Here is an 18239-nt window from a genome sequence, read left to right as displayed (position 1 = left end):
TGTCTGAGAGACAATGGGTAGAATCTGAGAAAAGAAGAGAAACATATAAAGAAAATTCCAAATAGCCACCTCTCTAGAACAGCTTTTGAAGTCACAATGAAGCGAAAACAGGCCATGGTCAGAGGGTGAGGCTTCAGCCCTGGCAACTCACACCTGTCAGTCACATTAGGGGCTCCCCATTGGAACTGTTGACCTAGTAGATCTAGTAACCATGTGGTAAAAAAAGGCAAAGGGAAACTGAAAGAGAAATACAAGTGATAAGAAGCTAGGAGTTTGAATGGCCTTTTCTGGTCCCATAACTCACCTCATACAGCCCCTCAAAGAAAGTGTTCTTGTCCTCGGTACTCCATGACTCCCACTGTCGCCGAACTTTTTTGCCTTCTTCCTTCTCACCGCCAGAAGATCCTAAATTCCGGGAGGAGGAGCGAGAGGCCCCTGCGGGGGCAGCAGGGGCAACCCCAGGCCCATTTCCAGATGATGATCCACCACCATCAGCTCCTTTGAGAGAAAGAACTATACAGTGATCTGTTCCAAAAAGATGGAGAGGCTTGGGGAGGCCCATTGCCTGAGGATCCACTTGAGGTCCCACTCCACATTCCTCAATCACAGGCTATATAGTGGGACAGCACCTGGGACCTACTGTGTGCCTAATGGGGCTGTTCAGTAAAGACATCATCCTGACCTGACCTGTGACTCTTTCATATATTTTTAGTGAAAAAAAGGGAGAAAAAGCGTTTAGGTGGAATCATTTAAAGAGCACAATGATATGTCCACGATGGAGGTATACAGTTCTTTCCCCTCTGTGAACTGAAATCAAACATATTTCATAGTGTCTTTTTCAAATGAGGGTTTGGCTGAAATAATTCTTTTTTTTTAAATAAACAAATTGAAGTTTCAAACTCAAGAAAATATTTAAATTGATGAGAAAAACACTTTTCTTTTAGATATAATCAGTACTTTAGAAAATTTGATGATGTGATCCCTAAATATCTATAAAAAGTCTTTATAGCTTTTGGTTCCAGGAGGCCTAGGTGCAAACTTCTTTGGTTGTCCAGAATCTGGGTTCATCTGACACCAGCCGCCTCCACCATGCCGCCAAAGTACAACCACCAACAAAATCAAAGTCATATACCTTAGGTGCACAGTGGAGAAGTCGGTGCCACATCTGCCCTGGCTCCCAACATCAGCCCCCTGGGACTGTCTCCAAAAACAATTGTGATGACATCACCAAAGCAACAGATGATTAGAAGGGTCTGAGAATTACAGTGGAATTGACCATTCAGAACAGACAGACCCAAATTGAGGTAGTATCTTCTGCCTCTGCCCTGATTATCAAAGCCCTCAAAGAACCGTCAAGAGAAAGAAAGAAGCAAAAAAAAAAAAAAAAACAACAACCCACTAAGCACAGTGAAAATACCACTTTTGATGAGACTGTCAACATTGCCCAACAGATGCAGCACTGGTCTTTAGCTAGAGAACTCTCTGGAACCATTAAAGAGATCTTGGGGACTGCCCAGTGTTGATGGCCACCACCCTCAGGACATCACAGATGATATCAACAGTGGTGCAGTGGAATGCCCAGCTATTTTAAATAAAAAATATTTCAATTGTACAACACAGGGCTTCCATGCTGTGCAGTAAACCAAGAACTCTGTACTCTAGGACAATGGAGGCAATAAACAAGAGTTAAAGGTCACAGATAAAAAATTTTTATGGCCTAACCAAATGCTCCCACCCTTCTAGTTCCTTCCTCTCAGAGGGAGGAGGACTCCCAGCGTATCCCTGTGATAACCAGCATTTTCTTTCTATAGAACTGCAGGACTACCAAATGGGAGAAACCGTTAAAACTCTGAACGAGAGTAAAAATAAGATCATAAAAATGACAGCGCTTTAAAAAGCAGAAGCCAAACAAATGCAGATTATTGTCAAGATGTTTTTTTAAATGAGGTAATCAAGAGCTTTTCCACTGAGATTCACTTCTTGGTAAATCGGTGGGCCCTCCCTGGGCAGCAACATGCAGACTGGGGCCATGTTTCTCTCACTCCCTAGACAGGGGTCTACCCCAAAGGATGAATGAAAGGCAAGCAGTTTCACCAAAAAAAACCAACAGAAATAAAAGTAATGAAAAAATTTAAAGCCTGTTGATCCATGTAAGCTTTCAAAGGCTATCCTTGGAAAAAACACAAGACATTGGTGCAGGGGTTGCCTGGGGAACAGTGGGAAGCAGAGTCACTCTCCACTGTCACACTTTTCAATATGTGTACCATAAATGTTAGGTCAAAATAGGGAGTGCCCCAAAACAGTTAATCCCATCAGACAGCTTTCAGAAAGAAGAATGTATTTTCATACATGCTGAATTAGTTGTTTGAGTCTTTTGTATGGAAAGGTGTATCAGTTTAGCAATGGATGGGCTGACTTCCTAGGTAGCAATTTTCAACCTTTTCCATCTCATGACACACATAAACTAATTACTAAAATTCTATGGCACACCAAAAAATATATTTTTACTGATCTGACAAAAAATAGGTATACTTTTGATTCATTCATACAGCACGGCTACTGTGTTGGCTGTTGTCACTAACTAAACAGGAATTGCATGTTTTGTTTTCTTTTTTGTTAATCCTCACTGGAGGATATTTTTAGAGAGAATGGAAGGGAGGGGGGAGACAGAGAGAGAAACATGGATATGAGAGAGACATATTGATTGGTTGCCTCTCACGAGTCCCAATCAGGGCCAGGGATCGAGCCTGCAATCAAGGTACGGGGCCTTGACCATAGTCAAACCCATGACCCTTCAGTCCAAGGGCCAACGCTCATGCTCTAACCACTGAGAAAAACCAGCTAGGGCAGGTACTGCATGTTTTAAAAATTCTTGTGGCACACCAGTTGAAAATCGCTGTCCTAACGTAACATGACTATATACCAGAAATCGCTGGTTTGTCATCACAGCTATCATGTCCAATTTGACAGCCAGTAACCACATGAGTGTATTTAGATTTAAAGACTGATTAATTAAAATTAAATAAAACAAAAACTTAGTCCCTCAGTCACACTAGCCACATGTTTCTAGGCATCAATGTCCACACGTGGCTAGTGGCTACTGCAATGGACAGCACAGAACATTTCTATCATCCCAGCAAGTGCCAGTCAGTGCTATATTTGAATGCTTGACATTGACAGTCCTAAATACACTGTTGTAAAACAAAAAATAATCAAGTTAAGCATTTTATACCCCAGCCTGCTTTCCAGCTGCCCCTTCCCATCCTACATGCACCTGTAACAAAAAGGTAACCCACATAATCTCTGCTACAGAGAAGGCTAAGGAAGCACTGAATACACAATTTGACTTTGTCCATTCCTCATCAAAGCAAACCTGAAACATGGACAAATAATAGACCTGGGAGGGGGTTCAAGTTAGGATGGTGAGCTTGAGAGCCCCACAGAGCAAGCTGCCTGTTCTTATAGCAGATATTTCAGTTTCACATGAGTCTGTTCAATTCCGTGTTATGTCTGGACCTTTAGCAGAGTGGTGTTGGCTTGTGCACTCTGGGGAGGGCCAGTATCCACACTGGAGCCAGAGCACTGGGTAGGTGTTGCCCCTACATATCCAGGCCTGGGGAGGACGGCAGGGGTTTGGGAGGCTTTCAAAGGGCAAGGTGAGGACAGGCAAGACTTACAAACACAGGAGGTGGAATAGTGGTCGCCAAAGGCTGGGAGAAATGGAGCGTGACTGCCCATGGGTTCCTTTTTCAAGTGACCAAATGTTCTGGAATTATATAGTGGTGATTACTGCATACATCTGTGAATATATTAAAGGCATTAACCTGTACACTTAAAAAGAAAATGGACATGGCACTTCACATGATGTTTGGAACAGGTATGGCAACTTCAGAGCACATTTCCAGGGATAATTATTTTCATTCCATTTCTAGAATATCTGAGATGCTTTTGCTGGGAACTGAAGACCACATTACAGATGCCATTTAAAAAACCACTCTTAGCCCTGCCGGCGTGGCTCAGTGGTTGAGTGTCGACCTATGAATCAGGAAGTCACGGTTCGATTCCAGTCAGGGCACATGCCCAGGTTGCGGGCTCAATCCCCAGTGGGGGGCGTGTAGAAGGCAGCCAATCAATGATTCTTTCTCATCATTGATGTTTCTACCTCTCTCCCTTCTTCTCTGAAATCAATAAAATATGTTTTTAAAACAACCACACACAAAACACTCTTAAATATAAGTTCTGGTTGACTTGAAGCCCACAATTCCTCATTTAGTCATTTCAGGAAGGGCTGCCTATCTACCTCAGCACTACCCACAAGAAAGAATCTCGAGTCATTTTTCACTTCTAATTGAACACTCACTAAACTCCTTTTCCAAAATAAGAGCAACTTGCTAACCAGCCCTACAGTCATAGCCTTTGGTTTACCTTTGCCAGCCCACACTGACATTCGATGTACTTGAAAGTAACAGACGTGCATTTAAAAATCCTCTAATGCAGCTATCTTGCTAGCTTTTTTGAGATTTCACCAGATCACAGCACTGGTGACCCAAGACAAGGAGAATGAATGGTGAAGGAAAACAGACTGGAAGCATTTCAGAGCTGGAAGGGACCTCAGGGGTAGAGTGCAGGATAAACCAAAACCATGGCTGTGAAAGAAGATACAACAGTCAAAGCAGCTCTGCCAAGATACACGAGGTAGCAAACAGGCTTCAGAGCAGCCAGCCACTCTTGCTGGGCAGAGATGTTCAGCCCTTCCCTCTTGATAGTTCCAAATGATACATCCTCAGTAGGCCAATGTAAATGTTCAAAAAAGAAAGCAAACCACCCCCAAGTAACCCTTTTTAACACTTGGTACCCATCATTCCAGACCTTATAATGTCTTGTAAAAGTAAAATAGAATCACAAAGCTTCTAGAAAGAGCACTGTGGCATCTGGTCCATTCCCAACATTTCAGATGAGAGACATGCGTCATCGCTTGACCTCAGGCTCAGCCCAGGACTCCAGCTCAAGCATGAAAAACAAGAAGCAAGATAAGAGCCAAAACTGGTTTGGCTCAGTGGATAGAGCGTCGGCCTGCGGACTGGGGGGTCCCGGGTTCGATTCCGGTCAAGGGCATGTGACTTGGTTGCGGGCACATCCCCGGTGGGAGGTGTGCGGGAGGCAGCTGAGCGATGTTTCTCTCTCATCGATGTTTCTAGCTCTCTATCCCTCTTCCTTCCTCTCTGTGAAAAAGTCAATAAAATATATTTAAAAAAAAAAAAAAAAAAAAAGAAGCAAGATAAGAGATGCTGGTATAACATGATGGTGCTTACCGGGAAAGGCTACCATCAGGGCAGAAAAATTCAGATGAAAATGGTGATGACTGAAGGGGAAGAGAGGGAAGCAGGTGAGGAGAATAGAGGTAGAGAGGCAAGAAGTGGAAAGAGAAGACAATCTGAACAAGACAGGGTGGGCATTGGGATAGGAGTGAGTGCAAGGAACCTGGCAAAAAGTAGAGGGCCAAAGTTAAGCCTCTCTCTGTGGCTCAGTGTCTGAGGCTACAAAGAGTAATAGCAAGAGTCTACACAATGAGCAGCATCTAAGAAGCCTAAAGGGAAATGAGGTACAAGAATAGGATTCCCCACCATGAGCTCTTTGAAAGCAAGAACAGTGTCTTACTTTCCCATGCCCAAGGTTGGCAACAAGGCCTCACACAGAGCAAATGCTCAATGAGAGCTCAGAAACCAAGAACACAGAGCAGGGGCCTTCGCTGTGCCCCTTGCCCGCCCTAGTCCCCAGTGCCTCCAAAACAGAACCCACACTTCCCTCTCAACCCACTTCAGTGCCACAATCCTCCAGTTGCCTGGATGCTACCTGGCTTCTCCTCTTTCCCATTTCCACTGCCATTTTCCCAGGCTAGCTCTGTGCCACCACCAGGTAACACAATCGTTAACTGCCTCTTCTCTGGTCTCCCAAACCACCAACTCCAGCTACAACCTACCCTCCAGAGCTTGCATTTGAGGGAGGCAGCATGTGGCCTCGGTCTGCCTTCCCCTGCTGCCTGCCTGTCCACCCCACCTCCAGACAAGCTAGACTATGTCCCTCCCCCATCATACACCTCTGCAATGGCCTGGAATGCCATCACCCATGCTCCCTCTTACTGCCTGAAGAGGAGAAATTCATCCCCATCTTTCACTGAAGAAGCTGATGCACATGTGGAGCTGCTTATTTCCCAGAGGCCTGGAGCCAAGGGAACATAAATTTCTACAGTACCAGTAAAGCATGTTCGAACACTGCTCCTTTTGTCCTTATAGTATACTAGAGGTCCCGTGCACAAAATTCGTGCACCAGTAGGGTCCCTCAGCCTGGCCTACAGGGATTGGGCCAAAACCGGCTCTCCAACATCCCCCATGGGGTCCTGAATTGCGAGAGGGCACAGGCCAGGCTGAGGGACCCCACTGGTGCACAATTGGGGCTGGGGACGGACCGTAGGAGGGCTCCAGAGGGTGTCCGGCCCATCTCGCCCAGTCCCGAATGGCCAGACCCCAGCAGCAAGCTAACCTACCGGTCGGAGCATCTGCCCCCTGATGGTCAGTGCACGTCATAGGCTGGTTGAACAGTCGAATGACTGGTTGGACACTTAGCATATTAGGCTTTTATTATACATGACTAGAGGCCTGGTGTGCACCAGTGGGGTCCCTCAGCCTGGCCTGCGCCCTCTCGCAACCTGGGACCCCTTGGGGAATGTCGAACTGTCGGTTTTGGCCCAATCCCTGCAGGCCAGGCCGAGGGACCCCACCAGTGCACAAATTCGTGCACTGGGCCAGTTTCGGCCCAATCCCCACAGGCCAGGCTGAGGAACCCCACTGGTGCACGGAGGGCCTCTAGTATGCATGTAAGATCTTTGGTTAATCTCTTCCACACCGTCTCTCTCCCCTGAGATTCATCAGTCTGTTCCATGTTTCCATGCCTATGCATTGAACATCTGCCCCCTGGTGGTCAGTGCACATCATAGCGACTGGTCAAAGGGTCACTTAAGTTTTTATGTATGTAGTTATTATCCACATTTCAGAAATGGGGAAACTGAGGTTCTAAAGTCCAAAAGCTCCAAAGTCACCAGACAGCAGGAAGCAAGCCTCTTATTCCAAACCTGGGCATTTTCCTCTGGGGCCACACAACAGTGTGGTGACTACTGCCAGGGTCACTACTGCTTCAGTATTTTTATTACGTACAGAGCTATGGGAATCAGAAGGTTTTAGGGTGGAGGAAAGTTGACCTCCACATCCAAGCCTCAGTCTATGACAGATAAAAAAGCCAAGAGGTGCAATGACTTGCCCAAAGGCACACAGCAAGTAAGTGGCAGGAGACAGGACTGTGGAGGATGTTTACCTCTAAAAACAAAACTGTATTACTTAATTTAGGTAAGACACAAGATGTAATGACAATCTGTCATATTATACAATGACTCATTGTCCTGAGCTTTCCTTTGCCGTTTGGTGAACTTCCTTCCAAGAGTTAGGAACATTAAAATCTCAAGTGACAGCCCTAACTGGTTTGGCTCAGTGGATAGAACGTCGGCCTGCAGACTGAAAGGTCCCAGGTTCGATTCCGGTCAAGGACATGTACCTTGGTTTTGGGCACATCCCCAGTAGGAGGTGTGCAGGAGGCAGCTGATCAATGTTTCTCTCTCATTAATGTTTCTAACTCTCTATCCCTCTCCCTTCCTCGCTGTAAAAAATCAATAAAATATATTTAAAAAAAAAATCTCAAGTGACAGACCCACCAAATGCAAGGTATTCAATAATGCCCTGAGCCATTCTCAGCTAGAAAGATGATTCAAGTTCGGCTAATAAAAGTGTGTCTCCAGGCATGCCTGCCTTCCACTGTGGCACAGGAATGCTTCCTCATCATCTTCTTCCATGGTATGAGAGGGCAACTGCTCCGTCCCCACACATCGACCTCAGGTCACAAAACACCACGGTTTTGAGGCAAGAAGCAAAAATGCCAAGATCTCCCACAGATGCCTCTCAAAACATGTGCCAAAAATGCCAAGATCTCCCACAGATGCCTCCCAAAACATGTGTCAGAGGCTGGAATGGCCAGGTTTGCATTCAGAACGCAGATGTGACTGAGGGACACTCTACCAAGGTCACACAAAGAAAATGTGCCAGCCAATCCCCAGTAAGAGTGTCATCTCAACAGATGAATGCCAAGCTACCCCATCTGTCTTCAGAAAGCTGCTCCACATGCAGGTGTTCATCGAGAACCCCTCCCAACCACTCACCATGCAGTCTCTGAGAGCCAGTGCAGATGCTCCAGCCAGGCGGTCAGAGCCCCTGTCCAGGGTTCCCTGGCCTCCGTGACATCCTCTTCAATGATCTGAAGATGACCTGGAGCTTGGTGGTCCCAGAACATGTCCCAGTCACCTCTGCATCCCTGGTGTCTCCACATCTCCCCATCCTTGGCACTCCACAAGGCTCAGTATCCTCAACACTATGACCAGGGCTGGCCTCTCTCTAAGACTCTCCTACTCCTCCCACAAATGTTTGAAAAACACACAACTGAAACCCCACTTTTTGTTATTGTTGTTAATCCTCACCCAAGGACATTTTTTCCATTGATTTTTAGAGAGTGGAAGATAGGGGGTAGCAGGGGAGGGAGAGAAACATCAATGTGTCTCACTGATGTGAGAGAGACACACTGATTGGCTGCCTCCTGCATGCACCCTGACCAGGGCTGGGGATGGAACCTGCAACCTAGGTACATGCTCTCGACTGGGAATCAAACCCTCAAATCTTGCATGTGCTGGCCGATGCTCTAACCACTGAGGAACACAGGCTAGGGTGAAACCCCAGTTTTTATTAAAACATATGCCCTCTTCTTCAAATAATGTGAAGATTTCTAATGGTCTTACGCAGGTAATTCTTGATAGCCCACCCAAACTACAAACACCAGGGAATATCTTTTTTGGGCATTCCTCACACTGTTCTTCAATGCTAAGAATACTGCAGTTACTTATGTGATAAAATGCTTCTATGCAACACCACCATCTATATATGACAAAGCAATTTTTATATTTGCGACTCTACTATCTGAAATCATTCCCATTATCTTTATATTATCATGGAATCTAAAGAAGACACACCTGCAGTCAGAGAAAAACAAGTATCACATGATCTCACTCATATGCATGATGTCACTCATATGTGGAATCTGAGTAACAAAATAACCTGATGAATGGAGTAGATTCAGAGACATGGAAGCATGGAACAGAGTATGGAATCTCAGAGGAGAGGTGGAGGAGGGTGGGTGGGTGGGAAGTAACCAATCAAGGATCTTGTATGCATATATGCATGGCCCATGGACACAGATGAGGCCATACATATATGGATCGGTGAGGGCCTGGGGCAGGGGGTGGGGAGCGGACTGGAGGGGGTCAATGGGGGTAAAAAGGGAACATATGTAATATTTAAACAATAAAGAATTATTTAAAAATTAGTTAATTAAATTAAAAATTTTTTAAATAAAAAAGACACACCTGTACCACATGAAATGAAAATCCTAAAGTATATTTGGTTGGCAAAGGATAATTCCAAAAACAATCAGACATCACAGAAATGACATTAGTTTTGACATTAAAAGTCAATGAGGGCCCTGGACAGTTTGGATCAGTGGTTAGAGCACCGACCTACAGACTGAAGGGTCGAGAGTTTGATTCCTAGTTAAGATCATGTACCTTGTTGCAGGTTCCCCAGCCCCAGTAGGGGCACATGCAGGAGGCGACCAATCAATGTCTCTCTCAAGTCAATGTTTCTCTCTTTCTCTCTCCCCTCTTCTCACCCTTCCAATTTCTCTAGAAATCAGTGGGGGGCGGGGCGGGGGAATGTATATCCTTAGATGAGGATTTTAAAAAAAGTCAATGAGGTATTAGTTTTGATGTCAAAAGTCAAAAGAAAATTTAGCTCAGCCTTCAAATCAATATTCATCTCCTCACTGTCCTACACTATCTATTCACATCTTTCACATGAAGCAAATGCAACCTGTACTACCCTGAACTTAGTAATTTACTAAGAACCTCAGGTTTACGAATATTTTCCTCTGTCCTGAACAGCTCCATCTTTCAAGTAGCCTGGACCACACAGAGGTCTCCTGACCTACTATGCACAGGGAGTCTAAGGGAGTCCATGTCACACCACAGGACCATGTGTTGGGATTATTTATTGTGTCTTCCACTGTATGCAGCCATCACAGGGGATGGTGCTACTGGGTGCTAGACAGAGTCAGGGGAATGACTTCTCTTCCTCCTCCTCCTCCTCCTCTTCTCCCAACGAAGTCTGACACCTTTCAGCAAAACTTGACATTCCTGCTTAGGTGGCCATGATGGCTCCATGCATTCGTCACTGCACATGACTTTATTAAACCTCATTTACTGAACCAAACCAGGAAGACCACAGTGCTCATGACCACCTGATGTGTCTTCCTCTGGACAGAGTATGGATGGCAGGAACTTCGAAAGAATTCGTGGCCATACTCCACCCAGTTGCCTGCGGCCTGGCCCCAGTGCTTTGATAAAGGGACAGTGACAGTGATGACAGTGCAGACAAGAGGTGGAGCTGCAGCAGGCACAACAGGCAATTCCACACCTGGAGGGAGGAGTATGCACTCTGACCACTCCCTGCCCAGTGCTCTCCCAGAGTCAAGGCTAAGCAGAGCCCACCAGATATAGAACTATCTTGATTTCAGGCAATCTACCTTTCACAACACTCTCCTGAGAACACACACAGGACCAAAACCGTTCTGCACAGTGAGTGTTAAGGTGAACACATCTTCAAGCCACCATCTCACCAGACCCATTTTGAAAGTAAGGAACCTAAGGTTTGGGCATGTTGAGCAACTTTTCCTTTGCCCCACAGCTGGACCAGCCATGCAGCAGCTCTGTGAGGAGGTGAGTCTCCTGACTGCTGGTTCAAACCTCCTTCTCATATGGTTTGTCTCTCAAAGGTTGACCAAATAAGAGTGAGATATTTCATAAGACATCTTTTTTTGTTGGTAATCCTCACTGAAGAATATTTTTCCATTGATTTTTAGAGAGAGAGTAAAAGGGAAGGAAGGGGAGAGATGGAGAGAAATATCGATGTGAGAGAGACACATCAAATGACTGCCTCCCGCATGTGCCCCAACCAAGGCCAGGGATCAAGCCTGCAACTGAGGTATGTGCCATGACCGAAATCAAACCCGGGACTCTTCAGTCTGAGGGCGGATGCTCTATCCACTGAGCCAAACTGGCTAGGGCACCCAGAAGCTGCAGGCAAAAGATTATGCGAAATATAAGTAAATTCTGTACAGAGACTTAATGATTCCTAAGCACAAGCACAGTTAAGTCAGCTGACATGGCCCTGTTGTGGAGACAGTAGGTCTTGTAACTAGCTCCCCTCACAAGTGGAACCAAAGTTGGGGAGATGGGGGGGAGGGGCGGATAAGAGGACACATGACACAATGAAAACAGAGGGCTCTATCCCACCTCAGGCACCCCCTCAGCCCAACTGTACTGACAGGGCAGTAGCTTGGAGGAATTTCTGGGACCTATACCAGCTATCACCACAGAGGGCCTCCCTCTCCCCCGTCCACCTGCTCAGACTCAGCCTAAAGCCCCAGATCCCAAAGCCAGGCGCATTTCCCATAGAGAAGCACTGGAAGCCCATTAAGCTCAGCCTTGCAGGACTTTGTTGCGAAGGCCTGGTTGTGGTGTTTGCTGTGCAGAGGCAGGCACTAGTATTATCCCCTTTATAGACAAAGAAATTGAGATGTACTAGTTCATTGAGAGTTGAACTGCCAAACAGAGAAGGGCATGGGGGCCTCTGTCTCCTGGCCCATGTTCTCACGGATCTGTGAATTCTGGTTTTCAAATGCATTCTCGGATCACTCTGGGCAGCATGGTAGGGCTGCAGAAACATTTGTTTTGGCATCAAGTAGAGCCACTAGTTTCGCATCTGCAGCATACCTTCTGTTTAGGTTAAGTACGTTATTTAAACAACAAACTTCAGTTTCTGCACCTATTTAAAAGTAAAGTAACTGAGATGCAAGATGCCTGGCACATAGACCCTAAATCTTAGCCACTTTCTCTTTATCAATTCAAAAAGAATTCAAAATTATACTAGAAAAATTTATTTTTCATTGAAGTTGACAAAAGTCTGTTTTTATAAAGAAAACATAGTTGTGTGGACAGAAGCAAAACAAGGACTTCCCTTTCGCCACAGTCTTCTCCAAACTCACTGCAAGATTCTCACAACTGAAAACTGGCAAAAGCAGTAAGTTATCAACCAAAGGGACCTCCAATGACCAGACTGTGATTATTTCTTAAGTGTAACAGGAATTACATTTTTCTGAAGAGAAATACAAGAAAAATGCCAGTACAGGAAGTTCTCACTTAACATCGTTGATAAATTTTGACTTTAAGTGAAATTTTACCATAGTCTTCTTGATATAAACAAGAGTTAGGCTCCTAGGGCATCTCATCACCATTTTAACAAGGACAGAATTCAAGGGCCTTCTACACTGTTCATTTCCTTAATGATCCATGCTCACCACCCCAATTAGAGATTTTCCACCCCGTAAGACAAATGCTACTCTAATAATGATTTTCAAAGGTTCGCAGCATGTTGTCACATGACCTTCTTTTCTGGCTATTAATGGAGGCCCAGGGAGCAGAGGTTGCCCTGAGGCATAAGGAGGGGATGTCCTGAGGTCCTGGGTGTGGAGAAGAGGATCCAAAGGATCCTGGTAGCCCAAGCTCAAGCACAGTCAAGAGGGGCTAAAGGCCAGATGCTGCCTGAGTTCTGTGAAGAAAAGGAGATACACGTCCTACTCCTCTCCTAAAAGACACCATTATATATATAGCTTAGCTTTCTTATTTATTTAAAGAAACATTTGCTTGCTAAAGTAGGAAAATACATAAGTTACAAGAAGCAGAAATTCTAACTAATTTCCATTTTACTAATGAAAAGTCAATTGCTGCTCCAAGCCACACATTGGGGACAGGAACTAAAAACAGAAGCACCAAGGACTTGATTCAAGGCTATTCCAGGAAACCTTTTTGCAAGTCACACCCAACTATGCAAGTGATAGCAAACTTCCTCTAATTACCTGACTGCTAGAAATATAACCAACCACTCAAGTTTTAGCATCTCACATATAGGTAGTTATTTACAGGTGACAGGGCTTTCACATCAGCACCTCAGCTCATCTTCGCAGCCAGACTTTGAGAGAATGGAGCAGTCGCTGCTGTTCCTCATTTCACAGGTGAGGACACCTCTCTGATGGAAAAGCAGATTCAAGAGGTCAAGTGAGTAGACCAAGGTCAGAGGGCCAGGGTGACAGGCAGTGAACTCTCACTGGACTCCAGATTCAGGTAGACTGAAGCCACAAACCCTTGAAGGCACGCAAGGAGCTTAACTTAGACACTCCTGTAACTAGGAATGAAAAGCTATTCTTTTACAAAACAAACGAAGTTAGTAAAACAAGTTAATATTTTCCTAACCAATCAGCAACTATCACATCCAAAGGAAATTTACGAGGCAAGTTTTAGTTTCTGAAATGTACTAAACTACCTTATACTTACGTCTTTAAGTAAGAATACTTACATCAAAATTCTTTACCAAAAAATGAGTAAGGCCATGATTTCAGTTGAGAATGATATAGAAAAAACAAGTTTAATGACATACATCTGGGTTCTCTGTTAGCTTCCAAAATATTTCCTTTTTAAAACTATCAGGACCATCTAATAAATTTGAAGGACCATTTACCAAGGAGCTAAGTGAAAGTTCTTTCCATGCAAAACTCACTGGAAATTTACATTACATTTGCTATCTACAAAAGTGCTACAAATTTGGCCTGAAACAAAAGGGATGTTAAGAGCAATTCACTTGTACAACTGAAGAAAAGCAGAATGCTGAAACAGAAAAGGATAAAAGAAGAAAATAATGGAGTACCAGCACATCAGAAACAAAACTGACATGTGGTTTTCTTATTATTTTGGTAGGGACCCTAGTAAAGCTGAAATCTTCTCAATCACCTCAGAATACCTTGACAAACTTTGTAGACTGTTGTTCTTTTAAATCAGGCCACAAATGTTTTCACTACTTCCTACCCTAGGGGGGAATTCTTTCCAGGGCATCAAAACTCAAAGGACATAAAAGACATGTCTTGATGCCCTTAATAACTTTTAGCCTAGAATACTTGAAGTAGAGAATAAAGTGCCCAAGTCAGATCCTGGAATATTTTTGGCTTCTTATCAACCTTTCCCCAAATAAGTTTTAAAAGCCCATTCCTTTGTTGTATTTCCACCATCTGACATCTGGCAAAGATGCTGCAGTATTTTCTCTCTCCATCTCTAAACTACTGTTTGCTACACAAAATAGCCTGCTTCATCAATGATCCTTTGGGGGGTGGGGGGGAACAACCTTCAAGAATCTATTGTACTTGCCCAAAGACAGGATACTTCCTGTCTTTTAGCATGGTTTAAACATAGGGAGAAACAGCCTCTTGGGAGGAGAAAAAGGGCACTTCTCCTCCAGACTGCAACCCCAAATGCGAGACAAATGCAGAAGCGGGATCAGGAGCTGCAGTGAAGGCACGAAGGTGAGCGCAGAGCACTCACCTTCCTAGAAGGGCCTGTGGTCCCCCTACCTTTTCCGCGAGGCCCGGAGCTGCTGGTGCTGCTGCTGCTCCCCCCGGCGCCCGACGAGTCTTTCCTGAGCCTTTTGCTCTGCGGCCTCACGCTGGACCGGAGGAAGTGGTGCTGGTCCTGGGGGCAGGCGGGCGGCGGGGACGGAGCCTGCGGGCCACTCGCGGGGGCCGGGGGGCCGCCGCCTCGGGGGGTCTTGCCGTCCCTCTTTGTGCCACCGCTGTCCTCGGCCGAATCCCCGCCGCCGGCCCCCTCTCCCTCCAACGTATCCTCATCGGCAGCCCTCTTGCCCAGCCTCTTGAGTCCTTCCTCCCCGCCGCCGCCGTCTCCCAACTTCACTGTCATCCTGCGGGAGAGGAGAGGGGCCCTGGTGAGGCGCCGCCGCGAAGTTTAGCCGCCCGCCTCCCTCTCAACATGGCCGCCGTTGTTTGTTCCAGGTCCTCACACGGCCCGCCCGCCGCCGCCCGGCCGAGTCAGCCGCACCGGACCCCGGACCCCGAACCCCGAACCCCGAGCCCCGGCCCAGACCCCGTGGCCTAGGACACAGGGGTGCCAGGGGCATCGGGTGGCAGCTCGGTGGCCGCGCCCAGATGGCCCTGCCCGCGCGGCGCCCCAGCCCGTCGGGGTCGAAAGGGATCCGGAGTCCCGCGTCCGGGATTCGAGGTTCGGGTTCCTGGGTACCAGCGTCTCGGCCCGAAACCACTTACCCAACGGCGCCGCGGCTCATGGCCTGCGAGGTGAGAAGCCTGCGCGTCGGCCTCACTCCCTGGGCTGCCTTGGCCGGCTGGGCCTTGGCGCCCGCGCTCCCCCCCCGCAACCCGACCCCTCCCGACCCCCCAAACGCGCGTGGCACCTGGCCCGCGCACCTGCCCCCACGCCAGGCCCCAGAGTTGGCCCTGGAGTGGGAGCGAGGGGCCGAGATCCACCCCAGCAGGGGAGAGGTGCGGACTCGCTAGTGTGCACAGGGAACTCCATAGTGGCCTGGCTGCCTGTCAGCCTGCTTATTTTTAAACAGACATAAAGAATAATAAGCTCAGGGTTTCTGGGAATCATGGTTCCCAGGGTGGGAGATGTGTACTGCTGCGGGGATTTAGGAATTTAAAGTATTTTTTGCAACAAAGGAGCCTGTTGCATGGAACACGTTGGAGCCACCCGTGAAAGGGATGGCACGGTATGTCCAGGTCCAAATGCAAGAATGAGTAGAAGACAATTGTCTTAAAACTCTTGGTAACCATTAATAAAAATTCTTCATTAACACTGTTACCCACTGCTGTGTGAAATATCAACAACAATAAAATGTGATGACTCTAAAAAGCAACCCAGAAGACAGACACACTCAGAAATAAACGAAGAGAATCAGGTACCTATAAACATTATAAGCTGGGAAATAATGTGTACTTGCGATGAAGCAAGAAAGATAATCAGATTCCTTAACAGGTGTCCATGCTATACCCAAACTGTTTGACAAACTGAACACAACTGCTAAGGACAAGAACATTTTCCATTTAAAAGGAAAGCAAGAACAAGGCATCAAGGTTAACAACAAAATACAGTAACAGGGAAAGGACCTCTCATATAAAGGTTTGGAAATGAGTAAAAATCATAGTAATACCTACTACTGCTCTGACGTAATCTATCACGAAATGATCTCTAAACAGTTTTCATCTGTTGTAATTTATCTTCTAAAGCATTTGAATTTGTGCTGGTTAAAAAACCCACAAAACAAAATACCCAGCCAACGAAAACAAATAGCCAAACGTAAAGCATTTCATTGTACAGGACTTCTCAGTATTCACTTCTCAACCTATCTATTTATGCTTAAGAAATCTGAAAGTATCCAAAAGGGCCTTTCTCTGGTTTATAATGTGGAGAATCCTATTTCCCAGGGGCCCGAAAGCTACCCACAGTCAACCCAGGACTCAGGCAAGGCATATATCAACCACAACGGAATAAACTTGCCTGTCTGCCAGGTTGGATGTTAGACACTAAACTGAATGCCGAAGGACAGGGCTTTTCAGAATTTAAAGGATACTGACACATTTCTGAGGTTTCCCCTATGGTTAAAGGAAAACACGAGGATGAAAACCTTTAAAGGAAAACCTCCAACATTACTTCCTGAACGTGCACAGAGATGGAATCGCCTCAAGCCCAATCTCGGCTCGACGCCTTTTGTCACGTTTCTGGAAGGAAAAAGCAAAGCCCTCCCTTCTCTAGCCGATTTCTGGCTGCACACAAAGCGCACTGTCAAGGCAACACTTCTTGGTCCGGACTCCCTGGAGCCGCTCCGACAAAGCACCGCGTGCGTAACTACCGCGGCAAGGGAGCAGGCCGCTCCTCCGCAGCCCCGAACTAAGCAGGGAGCCCGGTATCGCCATGACAGCCGGTCGAGGCGGCCTACCCCTTTCGAGCCCCAGTCTCCGGTCACCTTTTTCATCAATGCCCCGCAGCAGCCTGGCTTCCCGGGCCCTTCGGGGGCCTCCCGGGTGCCCGCAGATCCGGCCGGGCCGGGCAGCCCCGGGCCCCGACTGCAGCAAGACCGCTACGCCGGCGTTGTGCTCCCGTTTCGGAAACAGTCGACCAGCAACGCCTACCCCGGCACGTCCCCTCCACGGCCCGGGTGCGGCTGACTGGGCTGCGGGAGCCGATGCTACCGCCGCTCAGCCTCCAGTAGACCCGGCCAGTCGCGCACAGCAGCAGTTCCGGCTACGGCGGCCGAAGGAGACCGCAAGGGCGGAGCGCGGGGCGGGACAGAGGCGTCGGGCTCTGGGAGAGGGGAGGGGCGAAGCGCGCGGGGACGAGCACGTCCGAAGTTTTCAGCGAGCGCGCCCCGCTAAGGACGTTCCCATTGGCCATCTGTGGGCGCGCTTGCTTGCACGCACAGACGCTGGGCGGGGGCGGGAGGGTGTTGTCTGCGACGCGGGTAATGTTGTGACGCCGCCTTGCGGCTTTGCGGGAGGGTGCGTCTCTTCGGATTGGACGGACGACAGCCAATAGAATCAGTGCCTGGCTGTGATTGGTTAAGGCCGTATGACGGATGCGTGAGAAGAAAACGCCGCCTCAGCTCCAAGTGTTTCACTCCGCGCGAAAGAAAAAGTGTGGAAGTACAACCGAGGCCGATAAATACACCCTTTATTGGGTTGAGTGTGTGCTTTTTAAGTTTTTTTTTAGCAAGCAGATAGTCCTGGGCACTTAGGCCGTTTTCCTCCATTAGGGAAATAAAGGAGTGTTTTAAAAATTCTAGTGTTTATGTATGGGTGGGATGAGAGTAATGATGTTGAAAGACAAACTTGTAGGGAGTAGTAAATAAGCCAGAGATCAAATTCACAGTATAATGAATAGACACAACATTGTACTACAATTAGTAATGTGATAAAGAAGCTATGTGGGCAATCATATTACAATATCTAAGAGCATCGAAACAACATTGCTATACACCATAAATTTACACAAATTTATTCCTTCAAAATTCTGGGGTGGTGGCGGAGATGGAGGGAGACATAGGAGGGATAAGTTGTGGTGAAGGGAGACTTGACTTGGGGTGGTGAACATACAATACAGTGCACAGATGTGCTGTAGA

General features: G+C 46.9%; 1 protein-coding gene and 1 pseudogene across 3 annotated transcripts in view; one reads left to right on the top strand and one right to left on the bottom strand.

Annotated features, from left to right (window-relative positions):
• Window positions 1-17345, bottom strand: part of CRAMP1 (cramped chromatin regulator homolog 1) — a 74580-nt gene extending 57235 nt beyond the window's left edge. Inside the window, exons 1-3 of one of the 2 annotated variants that reach the window (XM_080680807.1) lie at window positions 17088-17345; window positions 14665-15008; window positions 305-498 (exon numbers count right to left, since the gene is read on the bottom strand). In XM_080680807.1, the coding sequence (XP_080536933.1) occupies window positions 305-498; window positions 14665-15007 (537 nt within the window). In that variant the 5' untranslated portion in view covers window position 15008; window positions 17088-17345. The remainder of the gene's footprint in view (window positions 1-304; window positions 499-14664; window positions 15009-17087) is intronic. The other variant, XM_080680806.1, reaches the window with a different exon arrangement.
• LOC308254463 (large ribosomal subunit protein uL11-like) lies at window positions 1090-1641 on the top strand (annotated as a pseudogene). The gene has a single exon. The product of its transcript is annotated as a large ribosomal subunit protein uL11-like (transcript).
• Window positions 17346-18239: the final 894 nt, after the last annotated feature.

This window comes from Plecotus auritus, assembly GCF_963455305.1.
Source record: "Plecotus auritus genome assembly, chromosome: 7".
NCBI classification, from domain to species: Eukaryota; Metazoa; Chordata; class Mammalia; order Chiroptera; family Vespertilionidae; genus Plecotus; species Plecotus auritus.
The sequence above is the reverse complement of the archived record's forward strand: the minus strand, read 5'-3'. Positions and strand labels throughout refer to the sequence as shown.